The sequence below is a fragment of the Phyllostomus hastatus genome, unplaced genomic scaffold (genome assembly GCF_019186645.2).
Source record: "Phyllostomus hastatus isolate PE091 unplaced genomic scaffold, TTU_PhHast_1.1 phas_contig_948, whole genome shotgun sequence".
Lineage (NCBI taxonomy): Eukaryota > Metazoa > Chordata > Mammalia > Chiroptera > Phyllostomidae > Phyllostomus > Phyllostomus hastatus.
Window position 1 is genome coordinate 4449385 of NW_025333993.1, and position 19233 is coordinate 4468617.

The window sequence follows — 19233 nt, forward strand, 5'->3', positions numbered from 1 at the left end:
CACATGTGGCATAACGAGGAATGCGATCCCAACACATGCTATCATGTGAGTGAACCTTGACAATGTTACGCCATGTGAAACAAGACAGTCGCAAAAGGACAAGTACTGCGCGAGTCCTCTTCCAGGAGGCCCCAGAGTGGTCAGGTCCGTGGGGACAGAAGGAATGGTGGGGCCAGGGACTCAGCGGGGAGCCGGCAGCGGGCGGTGAGTGGTAGTGGCTACAGAGGTTGAGTGGGGGAAGATGCCCGCATGAATACATGACTGCCACTGAACGGCCCCCACTTAAAAGTGGTTGAAACGGCAGATTTTATGTTCGGGTGGCTGAGCAGAACACATGTTGGCGGTGACTGGGAAATGCAGCTGTGGGCTCCGGGACAGCCCCGGGCGACGTGCTGACGCGGTCACGGTGTCCGATCGTGTTGGTCGGCGGCACCGTGTTAGAAGGGAGACTAAGGGAAACAGCGGCAGCTGCCTAGGAGGCTGGGTACTCACCAGCTCCCACCCAGGCCCAGTGTCCTGGCTGTGTGACCAGTACAGTGACGTGGGTTCCTGAGCCCCCAAGGGCCCTGCACTGGGGGCATCATGGTCTTTGGCTGCCATCTTGAAATTCTGAATAATTCTGCCTTTAAACCTGTGTTTTGAAGTGAAGTCCAGTGGAACCATGGGGCGGGAACTGGGGACTCGGAGCCTTAGCTCCCATATCGTCCACCTCCAGCCACCTCCTGCCTCCCCAGAGTGGGTTCTGTCCTGCTCCCTGGGCCCCGGGCCCCTGCATCTCCGCACCCACCCAGTGGGCACTGAAGTTCTTCGCCCACAGGGACCTGGGTGTGTGTTGGGAGGTCGGGGTCAGGCTCCATGAGGGCGTGGGGGCCGCTCTTCCCGCCCAGAGGCAGCCACGCCACAGAGCTTTCAGAGGGTGACTCGGGGAACGTTGGGAGTCATCCGTCCAAACCCTGGGTGTGGCAGTCACCTGTGGGGAGCCCTGGCAGCTGGTGGGACCCATGCATTTCCATGACGTGCCAAACCTCAGGTCAAGTCCTGAGTTCCTGGGAGGGTCGGTCCTGAACTCGGCCCCGACCTTGAGGGAGCAGGACATTAAATAGAAACTATGAATCACTGTGACATATGGAAATAGCGGTCTCAGAAGAACGGAAAGAGCTTTCTAGGCCAGAACCCGAACGGCGCCCTTTCCCTGCTGCTGGAGCGAGGGCCCCCATGCTGTCATTCCGCTCCGGGTTCTCCGAGCCCGTAGCCAGTCCTGCCGACCTCGTCTCTCACACAGGCAGCGGGCTCGCTGCAGAGATGCCGGGTGCCTAGTTCCCAGCTGGGGAAACGGAGCTGTCCAGGGCGCCCCAGGGAGCCTCCCCCAATGGACTCGGCCCCAGGTGGAGGGGCTGCCGAGGAGGCTCTGGCCGCCCCACGTCCCTGTGGGCAGAGGTCCTGTTCCCTGGGGACCAGCCCGGGTCCTCCTATGAGGAGGCAAGAAGGCTCTGCACTTGGATTCGGAAGGCCTGGGTGCCTTCTGGACTTTCCATTTACAAGTTGGGTGCTTCAGGCTAATTACCTCCCTCCCCGACCCTATGTCCGTGTGACCTAATGGTAGAGAGTCCCCTTCTCCACTGAGAGCCCGCATGCTCTGTGTCTGGGAGGGCATGTGTTTTAGTACAGGGGTCTGGGACATGGGAGGACACAGCACACAGTGAATTATTCACTCCAAGTGGCTCAGCTCAGACCCAGTGAGCTGCGTCCTCAGACCCTGGAGGAAGCGAGGAAGAAGGGCCAGGGACAGCCATCATCCTGGAGACGAAAGAAGCCGTGTGAGCGTTCTGGTGATACTGATATTTCAGAAAATCAGATGAAATAGAGCTTTTGGTTAGCAGGGGGGCATAGAGGGAATGGGTTCTGGTTTAGCCAGCTTCATACCCTCCAGTTCTCTGCCTCTTTGTTTATAAATAAAGGGGAGGGGGGAAGACGCCACGTATAAAATGAATCCGGAAATGCTCTTGTTTTAATCTCCGTTTCCCCCCTTGAGAATAGTTGTCTGGTGTCTGGTTCTCTGCGATGATGTGCGTGGACGTATCCGCTCATACCGGTTTAAATGCGATGACTCTGCCAGGCCTGTTCTTCCCGCACCTCTCACACGTATGACAGCCCCATTTGGAATCTGCTTCAAATGGTGCTTGGAAATGTGTCTTGGGCCCTTGCTAGGGCCAGAATCTCTACCCCATCCGGTTGTTGTGTGGAGTAAACACATGCACGGAATGTGGGAAAGTCCCGGACCTACAGTCAGCATGCAGGCAAATGGTTGTTGTTACGGAAGGGGGCGGGGGGAGAGAGAGCAAGAGCGGTGAAAATGGGGAAGGGCGGAAAGAGAGAAGAAAGAAAGGGAGCTGAAGAAAGTGGAGGCCATGAAGAGAAAGGGACAGGCGAGGAGAACTGGGGCGGGGACAGGCCTCGGGGACTGCCCAGTGGCGTCGTTTCAATCCAGCTTTACTTAGGGTCACTTGGGGAGCTTCCCGTGAGTCATCCCCGAACCCCACCCCAGCTCTACAAGGTGTCGAGTGACAAGACTGAGGCCCGGCAGCCAGCGGGCTTGCCCACTGGGAGCAGCACGTCCCTGGATGGCAGGAGGCCGGAGCCCCGCGGCTTGCTCTCGGTGTCTTCTCTCGCCCCCTCTTTTTAAAAAATTTTATTTTATTTTAATTGTTGTTCAAGTACAGTTTTCTGCTTTTACTCCCATCCCAGCCCACGCCCCTCCCGCCCTTTCCACCTCCCTCCCATTTCCACCCCCCTAGTTTTTGTCCATGTGTCCTTTATACTTGTTCCTGCAAACCCTTCCCCTTTCCCCCTGAAATTCCCTCCCCTCTCCCCTTTGGTCACTGTCAGCCTGTCTTCTATTTCAGTGTCTTCGGTTATATTTTGCTTGTTTGTTTGTTTTGTTGTTCAGGTTCCTGTTAAAGGTGAGATCATCTGTTTTTTGACCCAGCAATTCCACTGCTAGGGTTGCACCCTAAGAACCCTGACTCGCCCCCTCTTCTGATGTGACGAGTGCAAGAGGCCTGCAGCCCAACCCACGGCCCCCAGACCCCCAGCCAGGGCCCCGCCCCCAGCACCCCAGTGGCCTCGCCCTGAGCTGCAGAGTTCAGGAAGAGGGCTGCCCACTCGGTGCCTGACTTCTGAGACACTCACTGATTCATGTTCTCACCTAGCTCTATGTTCAGTAAAGTGATGAAAAGTGTGTATGCCCTGAATTTGGACCGACTGCAGAGAGGATGGTGAAAACCATTTCAGGCCGGGTCTGTGTGCGGAAGGTCCACTGTGGAATCCGGGCCCTGGGTGCGTGGCTGCCCAACTTTCTATGTGTCTGAAATACCTCCTAGCCAAATGCTGGGGGGTGTTTACAACATAAAGCAGCCGAAGAAGCAGTTTAAAATGTTTGTGTGTCAGATTATCTCTCCCCCTCCCCCTCCCAGCCGGAAACCCATGTGGCCCTGCCTACGTTGTCCAGCTTGGGCGTTGGGACAGCCTTGCTCGTGGTCCCGCCCCCGCGTGCCCCACCTCCGTTCTGACCCTTTGGAGGCACGGAGTGGCTTCCTGCTCAAACACGGGAAGTGCCGGGCATCGGAAAGTAGGTGGTGCTCTATGCTGGGGGTCCTTCTTGATGATGATGATGGTGGTGGTGTTGCAGTGGGAGTCCTTAAGTCGGATCCTGGTTGAGTCTTGGATCTGGGCCTCCGGTGCTCATTCCTGTTCTCTGGTTTCCTCCTTTCTTCTCCGTGAAGTGAAGGGATCAAACCAGGTGATCATGACAGGCAGGCTGTCTAGCCAGGGTGCTTGGTATGTTCTTTCATTCCTTTTCTGGTGGTATTTTAAGCAGAGCTGGAGAGGGAGAAAGAAATGAAAGTGCGTTTGAGCCACTTTTGTATTATGGGAGGAGCCATTAAAACAGGACAGTATACTTCGGGACTAATCGTCAATACCCATGATTAGTTAACGCCAGCTGTCATTCTGCCTTGGCTTGAAAAAGCCAGTGGATGCGCTGATCCACTGCGGAGTCGCCTGTCCGGAGACGCAGTGACGCGCTGCTCGCGTCTGCAGGTTTACCGTCATGACTAAGGTTAGCTATTGCTCTTGGTAAGCTCCCCAACTTCTCAGTGCCTCCGTTGTGATGGGGTTGGGACGTGACCTTCCCTGTGGGGTTCCGGCCAAGGACAGACAACCAGTTGTGGTGGACGGAGGGAGGAAGCAGCCCTGATCCCTGGCCTGGGCCGCTTTCAGGGGTGCAGATGCCCCCCTTCCGACCTCAGGCTGACGAGGCACTGTCACTGGCCCGCGGGGCTGGGCTGCAGCGCGCACCGCCAGCTCTCCTCGGCTGGTCCCAGCGGGGCCACCGCACCGCTGCCTCTTCCTGCCGCTCGAAAGTGGGTCAGAGGAGGCTCCCATCTGCCATGAGGCTGCAGACTTGCTGGACGTGAGGGCCCGGTAGGCGGTGTCCTGATTAGGGAGGGGATTTATGAATTAATACGTAACGAAGTCACACAGCACCCTCCTCGGGGGCCATTTTGCAGGAGCAGCACGCAGCATGCAGTCTTTGAACAGAGCCCTCTCGGCCTGGCTTTTCTCTGCTTCCGCCAGCAGGGCGGGCACAGCCTCTCATCGGCCCCAGGCCTGTTACACGGCCCTCCGTTTGTTACCCTTCAGGAGTCCACGCAGGAAGCACTGCTCCACTCATGGGCTGACATCTCTCAGTGTCCCTGACTGCGACCAGGGGAAAGGTCGAGGCTCTGCCATTCGCACTGCAAAGAGCCTGATAATGATCCATTTCCACGAATCCTCTGAGCGTTCTTTTAAAGGGCCGGAGATGCTTGGCTTGGGTAAGAGCACGTGGGCTTGCCAGCATATTTCTGATCAAATACGGAATGTATTAACCAGACGGATACACCCATGTTGGCGGGGCCATCTCCCAAAGGAGAAATGTAAGGAAAAAGAAGAAGCGTTTTTTGCAGAGGAACATGGGCAAACATAATCCAAACATCCATGATTAGGTCGAGGCATGTCTCCCGTATAGAATGCCACCAAGTTTTTCATTATTAAGAAAAGAAAGGGGCAGGGAAAAAAGGCCTCAAAACAAATTCTGTATTATCTTGGAGAGTAACAATGATTCTTCTACCTGATTGTTTTTGTTGTTGTTGTTGTTGTTGTTGTTGTTTTTAATTTTATTTTAATCATTGTTCAAGTACATTTTTCTGTCCTTTACTCCCATTCCAGCCCACCCACCCTTCCTTTCCCACCTCCCTCCCATTTCCACCCCCCCTAGTTTTTGTCCATGTGTCCTTTATACTTGTTCCTGCAAACCCTTCCCCTTTCCCCCTGAAATTCCCTCCCCTCTCCCCTCTGGTCACTGTCAGCCTGTCCTCTATTTCAGTGTCTTTGGCTATATTTTGCCTGTTTCTTTGTTTTGTTGTTTAGGTTCCTGTTAAAGGTGAGATCATATGGTATTTGTCTTTCACTGCCTGGCTTGTTTCGCTTAGCATAATGCTTTTCCAGCTCCATCCATGCTGTTGCAAAGGGTAGGAGCTCCTTCTTTCTTTCTGCTGCATAGAATTCCATTGTGTAAATGCACCATAGTTTTTTGATCCACTCATTTACTGGTGGGCATCTAGGTTGCTTCCAGCACTTGGCTATTGTGAATTGTGCTGCTATGAACACTGGGGTGCAAGGGTTCTTTTTGGGTTGTTTTAAGAGAATAGGGAATTACATTCCAGGGGAACACCAGCCGTCACAGCGTATCCTCTCCCTGCACGTCTCACAAGGTAGGACAGGGCCCTCATTCCGGCATCGGTTTACTCTCATTGGAACACAGAGAGGAGACGCAGCTGGAAGACGCAGGACCTGATGACGCAGACGCAGGGAGTGATCACATGCAGCTTGTCCTCACAGGCAATCTGTATTTTTCGTGCCCCGCCATTTCACACATTTCTTTTTCCATTTTACGATCACTGGACCCTGGGAAATCCTCCCCGTAGCCTTCAGACTCCCATGACACTGAGGCAGGCGTAAGCGGGGCTGACTTCCGGCGCTGCGGAAATCCAGCCGCTTCCTGGAGGGACCGGGAACCACGTTTCCAAGCTAAACTGCGCGTGAGTGTCACAGTTTCTGATTCACGCTTCCCAGCTCTGAGAAGGAGAACAAGAAGAAAACTTGGGCTTCCAGTAGATCTAGTCACAGTTCTGCAATTTAGGTCACTTGTGGTGGCTTTGCCCTCCAGTAATGTGGAAAAAAATGTCGGTTAGTGAACGTGAGCCCAGACGGAGGGTGTCTTCAGCAAAGACAAAGCCCACGTCCATTCCTCACCTGAGGGCCCCTTGTCAGCCGGGCACGGACAGATCCCTACGATCCGGTCCACGGAGGTGCTGTCGGTGTACACTCTCTTAGAGCTGGCTCCACACTATGGGCCGGCTTCGGTTACCCTGTCAAAGATAGTCATCCCCACTCGGCAAAGGGGAAACTGAGGCACGCTGTGGTTAAGTGGCTGTCTAAGGCGACACAGTGAGCCAGTGGCACACCTACGGATTCCAACTAAGTGACTCCCATGTCCTGTAGGCTGCTGACCACCTGACCCAAACTGACGAGCATGCACCTGAGTGCTGCTGTGGAAACTGTGTCCTTACGTTCTTCTCTGCAGAGCCAGCCAAGAGAAATTTTTTTTTAACTTTTTAAAAAGATTTTATTTATTTAATTTTAGAGAGGGAAGGGAGGGAGAGAGAGAAACATCAATGTGCAGTTGCTGGGGGCCATGGCCTGCAACCCTGGCATGTACCCTGACTAGGAATCGAACCTGTGACACTTTGGTTCACAGCCCGCGCTCAATCCACTGAGCTACGCCAGCCAGGGTGAGAAATTGTTTTTTCAATACAGGGCATAGGCCATATTTCCCTGAAGAGTCTAGACCTGTGTTTAAGGTCGGCCCCAAACAATTCTCAGTCTCCTATTAAAGAAAAATTCAAAATAATAATGGATAAGTAAAATGGTTTATTTCTTTCTTACATCACAAGTCAGGCCAGGTTTGGGAGGATAGCTCCAGGGTGTCATCAGGGAGCCAGGCTCCCATCGTCCACATCACCTCATGGTCCGAGATGGCTGCCAGTGCTCCAGCTATCGGGTCCTGATTGCAAGCTGGCTCAGGAGGAAGTACAGGCAGCCTGAAGGGAGGCCAGCTGGCTGAGCATGCCTCCCCAAAGTCTCAGATATATCATTGCCTTGAGCTCAGTCATATGGCAACACCTATCGATAAGAAAGGCTACAATCTTTTATTCGAGCATATATTTCGTATCATGTCACCTGTTAAAAACTTGGTAAAGAAAAGAAAAATGAGCTTGGGGAGGCCACTGAAAATCTCTGCTCAAGGTCAGTGGTCCGTATCTACTTAAAGAGGGCCCAATAAACCATACCCCTGAGTTCAGAACCAAACAAAGGATAGACATTTTGTACAGATACTCTAGTGCTATTTTGGAGTTCTTAGACACAATTTATGATGTTTTGTTTTTCTCACAAATATATGGCTGAGGTTTACTGAGATGATGCCACCCTAAAGAAATCACTCCGTGTTGAAAGGAAAAGTGATAAGGAGATATGTCAGAAGAACCTCACGGATTGGCCTGCCTCTCCCATAACTACGTTCAGAAAAGTGGCCCAGAGCCATAATGAACATGTGTCACAGTGCCCCGGGGCGGCTGGGCTCATGAGCAAGGCTCCGTGCGACAGAGCAGGTGGGGCCCACTGCCCAGGGCACAGGCAGCCAACGCGCCTGCCCAGGTCCTGCTTGATCGAGGCGTGAGCTTCCCTTTCAGCTCTCCGGGCACACACAGGGTGTCCAGGTTCCACGTCCCCTGTTCAGAGGGCTCCAGTAGCATCCAGAACTCTTGGACGGTGAACGGCGGGAAGTTGACGGCAGGAACATCCGCAGTGGAGGGGAGAGAGAGGGAGGGGTGGTCCGCTCCGCCCCTGCTCCTCCTGGAGCTTCACCCTGATGTCATCCCCTGGGGGCGTGGGGGTGCATACCCTGCCGCCTCTCTGGGCAGGCAGGCCAGTTAATGGCCCCTTTGCATGGGGCTGGTGAACGCCCAGGGCTTCGGTCCCTTCCGTCCGTGAGGCGGACAGCTGAGGGAGGGGACTGCCGTCCCGGGTTCCAGCTCCCTGGGCCCTGCTCCTGCCCCTGCCCAGGCTGCCTTCTGCCTTTGTGATGTCCGAGGAGGGAAAACGGGCTTGGGGAGGCTGCTGAAAATCTCTGCGAAGCGGTGCCCCGGTCTCTGTGTGTGCCACCTTCTCCCAGGTGGCATGTTCTGGGCTGCACCCCTCCCCCGGACCCTGCCACACCACACGCAGCTCCTCTGTAGCAGAGGCGCAGAGGCTGGCCCGGGGCTTCCACAGCCGGAAGATGTCCAGCCGGGCAGGAAGGTGCGGGCTCACTTCCCGCAGCGTCACCCATTACAGGGTGGAAGGTGCCATTCCTGCCCCCTCACCCTAAACTCTGAGTCTGTGCAGCCCATGCCCCTTCTTCTTCTGTGCTCCGTCTCCTTCTATGGAGGTTGCAAAATGGGAAAACAGTGTGGAAGTTCCTCAAAATGTCAAGCATAGAATCGCCCTGTGAGTAGTGACTCTGCTCCTAGGAGCCTACTCAGAAAAAAGTAGAAACACAGTCCAGCCTGCACACAGTGTCGACAGCAGCATTACCCACCATGCCCAGAGAGCAGAAGCAACGTAAATGTGTATCAGCTGGTGAGAGAATAAACAAAACGTAGTATAGACGCACTCTGGACTGTCATTCAGCAGCAAAAGAACACGCTATGACACGGATGAACCTTGAAGACGTTCTCAGTGAAAAGGGTCAGCAAGAACACTTACCGTAGGATCCCGCAGGTAGGGCGTGTCCAGAAAATGCAGACCTGGAGGAATGGAGTGTCCCTTCGTGGGTGCCCGGTGCTGGAAGGCGGGACAGGAAAACGACTGTATTTGGACAAAGAATCTTTTTAGGGTAATGTAGCGGCTCTACATGTGATGTGGTGGCGATTATACAACACTCATAGTTGCACTGGGTGGTGATTGCACATGTGAGTGTGTGCTGAGTGATAGAATTGTACTTGTTTGGGGTTGAAGAGTGCCCCCCAAAATTCATCATCACCGGGAGCCTCGGACTATGACCCGATGTGGAAGCGGGGTCTTTGCAGACATAATTAGTTGAGGTGAAGTGGTATTGCATTAGGACGGGTCCCGAACCTGTGAAGACACGGAGCAGCGCTCAAGGAAAACAAACCACCGCGTGAAGGTGGGGCCAGAGACCAGAGCCGAGCTGCCACCGGCTGAGGGTCACTGAAGGCCACTAGAAGCGGGTAGCGGGAAGGAACGGTTCTTCTCTGGGGCCAGCAGAGGAAGCGTGGCCTCGCTGTCCCCCGGGTTTCAGACTCATCTCCAGAAGTATGAGAGAATTCATTGCTCTTGTGAGCACCCCCAGTTTCTGGAAAGTTATATTATAGCCTCCCCAGAACACTAATATGCTACTAAACCCCATTCAATTACACACTTAAGACAACTGAATTTTAGGGTACATAAGTTACACCTCAAAAAGGCGTGAATAAAAATTAGACATGTTGTTCCACAGGCTAGAGGGAGGGCGGGACCCGGACTCAGGGCTGGAATCACAGAGCCGGCCGTGCGGCTGCTCGGAGATGCGGGGGGAGGAGCCGCCCAGGTGGGGGAGGGGTGGCATCCACTCCACACCTGGTTCCCTCTGCCCCCTGCTGCTGACGGGGGAGAAGCTGCTAAGTGCCAGGTGTGCCATGGGTGCCTGGGCTCCAGGCACGGCAGACCTTTGACTTGTTGTGATCGGTCCCAAACCGCGGTGGCAGGCCTCGGGGAAGACGTGCCCCAGTGTGCGCCAGGCTCAGCGGAAGGCCGGCAGTTCCTGTGCTCGGGTGCCCTGGGGACAGTGGAGGGCTGCTGACGTGGCCAACGAAGAGCACCAGTATGAACTTGACCTTAGAAATGAGGGAGGGTCTTCCTGCCGTGATTGGGAAAATAAGGCAGAAAGCAGGTGAAAGAAAATAGAGAATTGTTTTGGTCCTTTTTTAAAATCTCCCTTGTTTTCTTTTTTTATGGCATCATCATGTTCCTTTCTTAGGTTTTTTCAGTGTCTTTTAACGTTTCGTGTGTAACTATTTTAGGGTCTGTATCTGCTCATGCTAGCATCTGAAGTCCTTGTGCAGGGGCCTCATTCTCCGGCGCACTGGTTTGGTTTGGTTTTGTTTTCGTATTTCATGCTTCTGGTTTGTGAGCCTGTGTCCAGCAGGAGTTTATCTGGGGGAACCCCAGTGGGCCTGCCCAGAGGCCGCGTCCTTAGCGGGTTTCCATTTGCTCATGCTGGTTCCTCGGGCCCGTGTCCAGGCTAAGATCACCCACATGTTGGGCCGTCAACATGAATTGAACTCTGCACCTACGTAGAGTCAGGCCAGCTGCAAACTCTCAGGGAAGACCTTTCATTTTCATTCGTAACCTAAGCCAATGCATTTGCTTCTCCCTTTGTCATTGTGGATTTTTTTTTTTTGCACGCGTTACATTCTTGCTCTGAAGCGTGAGCCCTTTAAGAAGCTTGGGTGGGAGGTGTCCCTCTGAACTCTGCCCTCCGGCAGCCAGAGCACCAGCACCGTCGAATCTCTGGCCTTCCAACGTCCCTTTCGTTTCTGGCTCCTGGGTTTTCTCTTACTTCCTCGTACACTGACTCTGCATTTAAAAAGGTGTTTGTTATACGTTGTCCAGTGTTTCTCGGTGGTTTGTGGACTGGGAGTGTGGTCTTATGCCGCGCAGTGGATTACCAAGAATGGGGTGAATTGGGAGGTGGGGGAGAGGGAACTGGAGATGTTCCCCAAATCCAGGTTCCTGTTTAATGGTGAACTGGGCGTGCGGCTTCCCGGTCTGAGGTCCCCCAGTGATTATCAAAGTCTGTGACAGCTACGGGGAACCGGAGTGACTGGAAGCGATTTCAGGGATTGGTTGGCGGTGATCAGGGCTCCACTGAAGCTGATTAAGGTTTCATGTCCCTGGTTGAAAATGAGAGTTAGAAACAGATATGATCACAGAACAAGGAGCGTAATTCTCAGCGGAAGCCCCTCCCCAGCCGAACCATCAAGTACAATCATTTTCCCGTGTGTCCTGGGGGACCTGGGCCACGTCTGTGAGCCACACCTGTCCTCAACGGGACTGGAAGAGAGCGACATCCCCTGAACACGAAGCCACACAGCAATGTGTGCTTAGGGCTCATTGACTCAAATTTCATTTTTCCGCCACCTTCCCTCGATCTTCCTCGCGATTCTTGCTCAGCAGTTTCTTGAATAGATTTCATTTTGATGAAACATCTCTTGGGCGTGACATGGCGGATGGTCACAGTGGGGAAGATCAGGAACCCTAGGTCACCGAATAAGTCTGTGTCCCTTTCGGGTTTCCAGTTCCTGCGATGATCACATCCTACCCGAACACCACGCTGGCCACGCAGGGCCAGAAGAAGGAGATGAGCTGCACGGCGCACGGGGAGAAGCCCATCATCGTGCGCTGGGAGAAGGAGGACCGGATCATCAACCCCGAAATGGCCCGTTACCTGGTGTCCACCAAGGAGGTGGGCGAGGAGGTGATTTCTACTCTGCAGGTAAAAGCACGACACACACCTCGGGTCAGAGTCTAAGTTCGTGGGCGCGGCGAGCCTGCCTTTCCACGTAGGTGGGTACGTGCGGGAGATCAATGCACAGCAAACAGTCTTTTGGAGGCAATCTATGAAGCACCGCCCTCCCCCTCCTCATACGGGGAGATTAGTGAGTAGACTGCGAAAACGCTGCTTTATCCTAAGTGTTATTCAGAGTCAAGTTATTATGAACACAGCGGGGAACCCAAGTGTAATAAAGGATGTGAGAGACAGAGTCCCTCACTGACAGTCAATCCTGGAAGAGTGACAGCCTATGCTGGCTCGGGCTCCCGCTTCCTAGAAAAGGAGAAGCCAGACAGGCGTTGGGGCAAAAACATGACGAGGGAAGAGATTTTGCTGCTGCGGGAAAACCCAAGGTACCCAGATCCTGTCTTCCAAATGGAATCCCAAAAGCTAGGAAAAAAGGATCACTGTCTCGTGTTGTTTAGCACCATTGGCAGCTAACGGGGTGGTGCTTTCGGTTGGGGTGAGCGGTGGTGCCGCGCACACACACGGGGAAAGAGCCACGTTGGAAACGTGGATTCACTCGTGCGGTCCAGCCCTGCAGTCCTCGGGCGCACCTCTAACAAGGGTCCCGTGGGACCGAGGCTTTATTGCCGTATTTATAGATCTGTTTCCTTAGGCAGGGTTACTCTGGATGCTTTCAAGGCAGGCTTTGGGGCGGCGGGGGGGGAGTATATGTGTACTGTATATCAACTTGACCTTGACACCCCACATAAAGTATGCATCCAACTTCGTGAGCTGGCAGCTGGTGTCACTAGTGTACCCTGGACGCATCCGTCTGCACTGGTGCAGTTGTGCTGATATGATTGGATGTCAGACGTGTGTGTGTGTGCGCTGGGGGTGGAGAGACAGCCAAAGCCCTTCCAGTTGTTGGCTTACTCCACACTCCTGGGTAAGACGGATTTCTTTCTGCTTTACACACAGATTTTGCCGACGGTACGAGAAGATTCTGGCTTCTTCTCCTGTCATGCTATCAATTCTTACGGGGAGGACCGTGGAATAATTCAGCTCACAGTGCAAGGTAGGAAGGACACAGCAGAGCTCGGAGCACGTGGCCGCTTTAGGACCGTGAGTGTGCTCCGGGGCTCAGGCACCGGGGTGGGCTCGGCTTGCCTCTGCAGCACTCCCCGCTTCTCCGGGGAGTCTGGACGTGCAAATGCAGCGTGCTGCGGCGCCCATGAATACACCAGGGGGCAGCCCCAAGCAGAACTGAGTCCTTAAAGGAACTGGGTCAGATGATTGGCAGTCGTGTTCCTGCTCTGCCCCATTCTGGGAACCCTTGGGCTGGATGATGTGAATAGAAAAGGGAAGTTTAGCATTTGGAGTTTAACCCAACCTAGGTTTTGAATTATAGCTTCCTGACTCTAGAAGAGTGGCATTCAAGTCCTCCAGGTTTGCCCTGGCTGGTGTGGCTCTGTGGGCTGGGCATCATCCTGCCGACTGAAAGGTTGCAGGTTCAATTCCCGGTCACGGCGCATGCCTGGTTTGCAGGCTGAGTCCCCGGATGGGGGCGGCCGAGAGGCAAATGGATCAATGTGTCTCTCCCTCTCTTTCTCCTTCTCTCTCTAAAAGTAAATAAATCAAGTCTTTCAAAAAATAATAAATCCTCCAGGTTTGGCCCAGCTCTACAAGGGCTACGATGATTGGCAGTCTGGGAAAAGTATAATTTCTCCTCCCTAAAATAGATTAGGAAAAAAAATGCTTCCAGGTAACAAGCATCTCCCAGTGTCGAGTGCTGAGAAAGCTTCCGTGCACCACACTCGGCGATTCCACTGGCGCCTCGGTCTGCACTAACCCCCGTGTCCTGTTGACCGCACAGAGCCGCCGGACCCCCCCGAGATCGAGATCAAAGACGTGAAAGCACGCACAATCACCCTCAGGTGGACCATGGGGTTTGACGGGAACAGCCCCATCACGGGCTACGACATCGAATGCAAAAACAAATCAGGTAAGTCCCTTACTTCCTCCCGCTTTAGGTCCACTGCTGACGCCCTTTTATTCTGCTCCGGTCTCATCTATTTCCCCTGGAAGAGCAAACCTGGACTCACGGACACTCAGAGGGGGCTCTTTTTCCCAATCTGTCTCCTTCCTGGCTGGAAGTCCACCACGCTTCCTTCCGCGGAGCGTTTGTGTCCAGACGCCCCTCGTGGGCTCAGCTCTGCTCCTCTCCCCTCGAACCTCAGACCTTGCTTCCTGACCGCCACTCTGGGGTTCTTGCCTCTGATTGGCACGGACGGGGGCAGCTGCCGACGGGGCCTGGCCACGGTCACTATCTCTGCCGTTTCCCCTGCCGCCCTTTCACTCCCCGTTGGGGACTTGTACCGTCTCATAAAAAAGATGAGCGACCAGAACACCATCAGCGTGTGAAGGGTTGATGGAATTCTCAGAAGCCACACCATGGCCTTAGTTTTCACTTGGCGGGCACTGTCCAGACCAAGTTCGCCCATGCGCTGCTCTGTCTGTCAGAAATGGTGTCTGGGACGTGAAGTAACTGGCCAGACTGGAAACGCGTGTAGAAAACCCGGGCCCGCTCAGCTGGGTCGTATCAGAGATGCAGCTGGAGACCTGGGAGTGAGGCGGTGCCTGCCCACGGCCCACGGACACCTCCTGAGGGGAGTCACACGGTCACCCGGTCCCCGGGAAATGTGGCACAGCTGGTGCAGGCTGGGAGATGATGGGGAGCGGCAACCCCCACGAGCAGGCCGGGACAGCACTGACCCGGATCCACGGGGATCTTTGAGGGGCCAGGCTGAGGGGGCTTCCCCGGGGCCAAAGGGAGGGGAGGAGGCCCTGCCTCTGTGCTGGGGAAATCAGGTCAGGCGGAGCCCAAGTCAGAGGTTCCGAGATTCAGGTCTCGGAGGAAAGGGAATGCCTCCTGCGTGAGGCAGACACGTTCTGGCAGAGAACGGTGGTAGCAACTCGAGCTCCAGGGAAATGCAGACGTGAATCGGGGAGACGCCCCACTGAGTCCCCAGAGGTAGTGACAGGCCAGCTTCCGGGCTGTCGGAGCGACAGCCCAGGCCACCTCTTGGGGGAGCTCGGTGCCCCCCCCGTCTTGAGGGAGAACCATCCTTTCCAGGGGCTGGTGACTGTCAGTGGTTCCATGGGGAGTTGGGGGTCCGGCCTGTCCTGGCTCCGCTGCTGGCCCCGTCTCTTACCTGCTGTGCACCTTTGCTGGTTAGCTCCGCTCACTGTCTCCTCTGTGCCATGGGTCAGTCACCAGAGCATCTCTGTGACACGGGTCCCTCAAAGGCCACAGGCTGCCTTCTGGCTGGGAGACCCTGTTCCCTGCACCATGCGGTTACTATGGTTCCTCTGCCTCCTCCTTAGGCCCCTCCCTGGTCCTCCCTGGAGGCCACGCCTCCCTCTCACCTGCTCCTCCAGCATCTCTCCTGTCTTCCCGACAGAAGCCGTCATGTGCACTCTCATACTCATTGCTGTGATTGTTTCTTCCCCCTCCCCCAAATTCTCAACATTTTCTTTTACCGCATCTGGATTCTGAGGCACAGTGACCAAGCTGATCTCCACAGAGATCAGCTATGGGGCTATGAGGTGATTCGCCGTGCTTTCTTCTCTCGAGTGTGTGCCTTCTTTCTCTCCCTCTTTCAGTTGTCCATCTCCCGTCCATCCGGAGCTCGTTCTGGTGCATGCTGGGAGACACGGATCTCCTTTACCGCTTCCCCAGTGGGCATCCGTGTGTTACTGAAGCCCCCCGTGGCTCAGTGATAGCAGACGCCCTCTTTGCCGTGCACCGACTTTCCGTGTGTGCAGCAGCCTGTTCCCAGACTTTGGAGCCTGTTCCAACCCCTGTCTGACTGTCTGTCTGTCAGGGCCCTAGTACCCGACTGCTTTGATCACTGGAGCTTCACGGTCTACTCTCTGGTGGAGCTAGTTCAGCCTCATGACTTTCTTTTTCAGGGTTCTCTCGGTTTTCCATGTATACATTTTTGGATAAACCTGTCTAGCTCCACAAAACCTCTGTTATTTGCACGGGGGGTCCCATTACATTTGTTCACTAACTTCAAGGGCACTGACATTTTTATGACGTGGATCGAATCGTGTCCACCAAAAAGACAGCGCAGAACGTGGCCCCGTTTGGGAGGAGGGTGAGGAGGGTGACTGCCGTTGTGATGGATGATTCACGGGTCGCCTCCCCCAGACTGGGGGCTCCCCGGGGCTTTCTGTGCCTTTTTGGGCTAGTTTTAGCCACTTCTCCAGCACCCGGCACAGCACCTAATATGCGGTCGACACTCGGTGGCTATTTGGTGAATTCCCTTTAAGGAGGGAATGCATTTAAGGCGCTTTACCTGCCTTCTGGCACAGGACAAAACATCTAAGAAGTGGCAGCTTCGGGTATCGCGCAAGCACACAGGAAAATGCTTCTCTGTGAAGTTCATCTGAAACCATCTGTGCTCCTCACCTGCTCCTCCCGCTTTCAGAACCCTCAGTGTCTCCCTCATCCCGGGGTGGAGCCCCCCAGGCCAGGGAGCATGAACTCGCTCATGCGCATGGCCACTGGGGGTGCTTTTATTGATGGGGGTTGCTGTGCACTTGCTCTCACCTTGGTAAATTTTGTCTCTAGAAGTTTGGGTCACCCTCACCCCTCCTGGCCTCTGCCAACCCTGCTTCAGGTCAAGTTCGCCCTCTTCTATCTGTCTTTGACCTGCCGGCCTCCCGACTCAGGGTATCTGACCCCAGGCCAGGCTCACTAGTGAGCGCCCAGCACCACCACGCTGGGGGTCATGTGGAATCGCAGAGGCAGGAGTGTGATTCTGAACGTCCCCATGCTTTTATGTCACCCTCTCTCTGGGCCATCACGGAGTTCCTGCTGACTTTTTCAACACACGCGTCTGACCTCTTCTTCCTAAACCCAAGTGCACGCCCGCCGTGCACAGCTCTCCCTGACCAAGTGCCCGCACACCCACGCGTGTCACAGCCGCTCGTGGCCAAGCTCCCCTCTCTCGCACTTGGCCGCACCCTCTGCCTCGCTCCGCATCCGTCAGCCAAGTCAACAACTCATCGGGAAGGCTCCACCTGAACCTGTGAGGCTTCCAGCAAGCGTGTGGGACACGGACACTCAGTCCTATTAGACATCCTGCAGAGAATACTTGAAGGCCACGTGACACGGGAGAATGACCTGGGTCGCCCTGGCTAGGGTAGCTCAGTGGATTGAGCGTGGGCTGCAAACCAAAGTGTCACAGGTTCGATTCCCAGCCAGGGCACATGCCTGGGTTGCAGGCCATGACCCCCAGCAACCGCACATTGATGTCTCTCTCTCTATCTCTATCTCCCTCCCTTCCCTCTCTAAAAATAAATAAATAAAATCTTTAAAAAAAAAGAAAAGAAAATGACCGGGGTCATGGGCACAACGTAGCTAAGGCCAGAGTCCACCCCACTTCTCACCAGCTATGTCACAGGGCCCGAGTTTCCTGACTCTGCCGTGAAAGTGAAACCCCGTACCTCACCAGATGGTGTAGGAGTCCCATCAGATGAAGCTGTCTGTCCACACTCTGGCTGTGCCTCAGGATGACCCCGACGGTGACGCTTTTGTAAGACACGGGTCCTGGGCACCAGCTCCCAGGGAGCCGGTGGGTCTGCAAGTGCAGTGGTCCGAGCTCCAAGGTGTCTCCAGTGGGCCCACGGGTGTGGGGCCTGCGGATGTCACGTTGCCGTCATGCCTAGCACAGCGCCGAGCACACAGATGCGACCTCACCAGTGTGAGTTCCCTTTGTTGCTAGTTTCTTCCTGCCGGCTACCTTGACCTCCACCACAAGCCCACGGCCTGCCCTTCTCCAGGAGGCTGAACTCCGTAGGCCAGACCACAAAGATTCCTTTCCCCTTGGACTTCTGGTTGGGTCCACCTGATGGCGGGCGGGGAGGATGATTTAGACAAGAATCCTGGCAGAGCCTGCATGCCCTGTGCACAGCATCCTGGAGGGTCCCCTCCTCCTCCGAGCCTCCCGCCTGGCCTGCGCTAGCAGCGCGGTCCCTTCCCTGGGTGCTTCCGGCCCGGAGAGGGAGCGGTTTCCCACACTTGCATGGTGCTGGGCGCCTCGGCCTCCCCTTCAGCCCTGCCCACACCCCCGCCCCTAGACATCAGCTGGTGAGACTCCTGAGCCCTCAGGATGCTGCATGTGCTCTCTGCATCTCAGAAGCTTCACCCCCTTCCCCACTGGGCAAGGAGACCTTCCATGGAGCCCCGGCAGCAACTCATGCCTCATCCCCCTACATGTCCTCACCCAGACCCTCCCCATTGGGACCTGCACCCTTGCTCTTGGATTTCCAAGCGTGCATTCCTGTGTGGGATTTGCTCCTATGAAAGCTTTATATTGCCTCTGGCGAATTCTTGCTAGTTATATTTGTACTTCAATTTGCATTTTCATTCTCCCAAGTATCAGGATCGCCCTGGGACTGGTTTTCACGCCCCACGTTACAGTCTGAAGTGCACTCTTAATTACCCACAACCTGCCTGTTTGCGCATTGGCCCCTGAGACGTCCCCCTCCTGACTCTTCTCCGCGTAGTTGCCACCCTGTTTTTATCCCTCCTCCGAGGCCATATAATTTGCTAGAGTGTGTTGGAGGATTTTAACTAGATCCACTTTCTCCATTCAGCAATTCTGAAATCCATCAGGGGAACGCAATCTTCCTCATCTCCCTGACCTTTAGCTAAAAGTTCATCCTGTGTTGCTTTGAACCACATTCTGTAATCATGATCATTGAAATCAGCTCGCTCTTTCAAAGTGCAGTCACTTCAAGGAAGAAGTTGGAAACACAGCCCCTGGTCTAAGGACCTTTCACGCCCTGGCCAGCACCGCCCACCTTGGCCCCTTCCCTGTGGGCTATCCGTATCAGTTGGTCGGTGGGAGGAGGTGGTTAGTAGATAGTCATATGTCTCCTCTTCAGGCTCTCAGCCACCTCCCACACACAACCTCCAGTAGGATGGCTGTGTCTTTATTGGCGCTGCCAGGCCCAGAAGCCTCCGTGTTGCCCTGGGCAGAACCATTGCCCACTGCAGGAGATGAGCCTCTGGAGCTCCTTAGCAACTTCCTCTGCATCTTGCATCTTACTGTGTCTGGGCTTCTTCTCTCTTGTCCTAGATGTCTTCTCCAGAAGGTCCGGCTTTCCTTCTTTGGACAAGGGCTCCTCTTATGTGCCATTTCATTGGTATGAGCATCCCTACCCCTCCTTCGTCCTCTAGGGAGTCGCCTTGTCTTCCTCTTCCGTTGACTGTTGGCACCATCTTTTCTTCTTACGTCATGTTTGTCCACCTCCGATCTCTTGACCCAAATGATACTTTATCTTTGAATGGGAATATTAGTTATGAGCTTCTATTATGTCCTATTCCCTGAAAAGTGAGGGCAAAGGTAGGCTTGAGGCCACATTTTTTCCAGGAGTCCAGAAAATCTCTTGCGTTTCTGGTTCCCTCTGCACAGAGAAGTCCCCCAAACCTCTGTAGTCACCACTCCTGTGGGAAGGGCTGT

At 54.6% G+C, this 19233-nt stretch overlaps 1 protein-coding gene across 1 annotated transcript in view; it reads left to right on the forward strand.

Annotated features, from left to right (window-relative positions):
- The window catches only part of DSCAM (DS cell adhesion molecule), a 542830-nt gene that overhangs the window by 408450 nt on the left and 115147 nt on the right, over positions 1–19233 (forward strand). The window contains exons 13-15 of the mRNA XM_045852387.1: positions 11499–11695; positions 12677–12773; positions 13572–13700. Coding sequence (XP_045708343.1) covers positions 11499–11695; positions 12677–12773; positions 13572–13700 — 423 coding nt within the window. The remainder of the gene's footprint in view (positions 1–11498; positions 11696–12676; positions 12774–13571; positions 13701–19233) is intronic.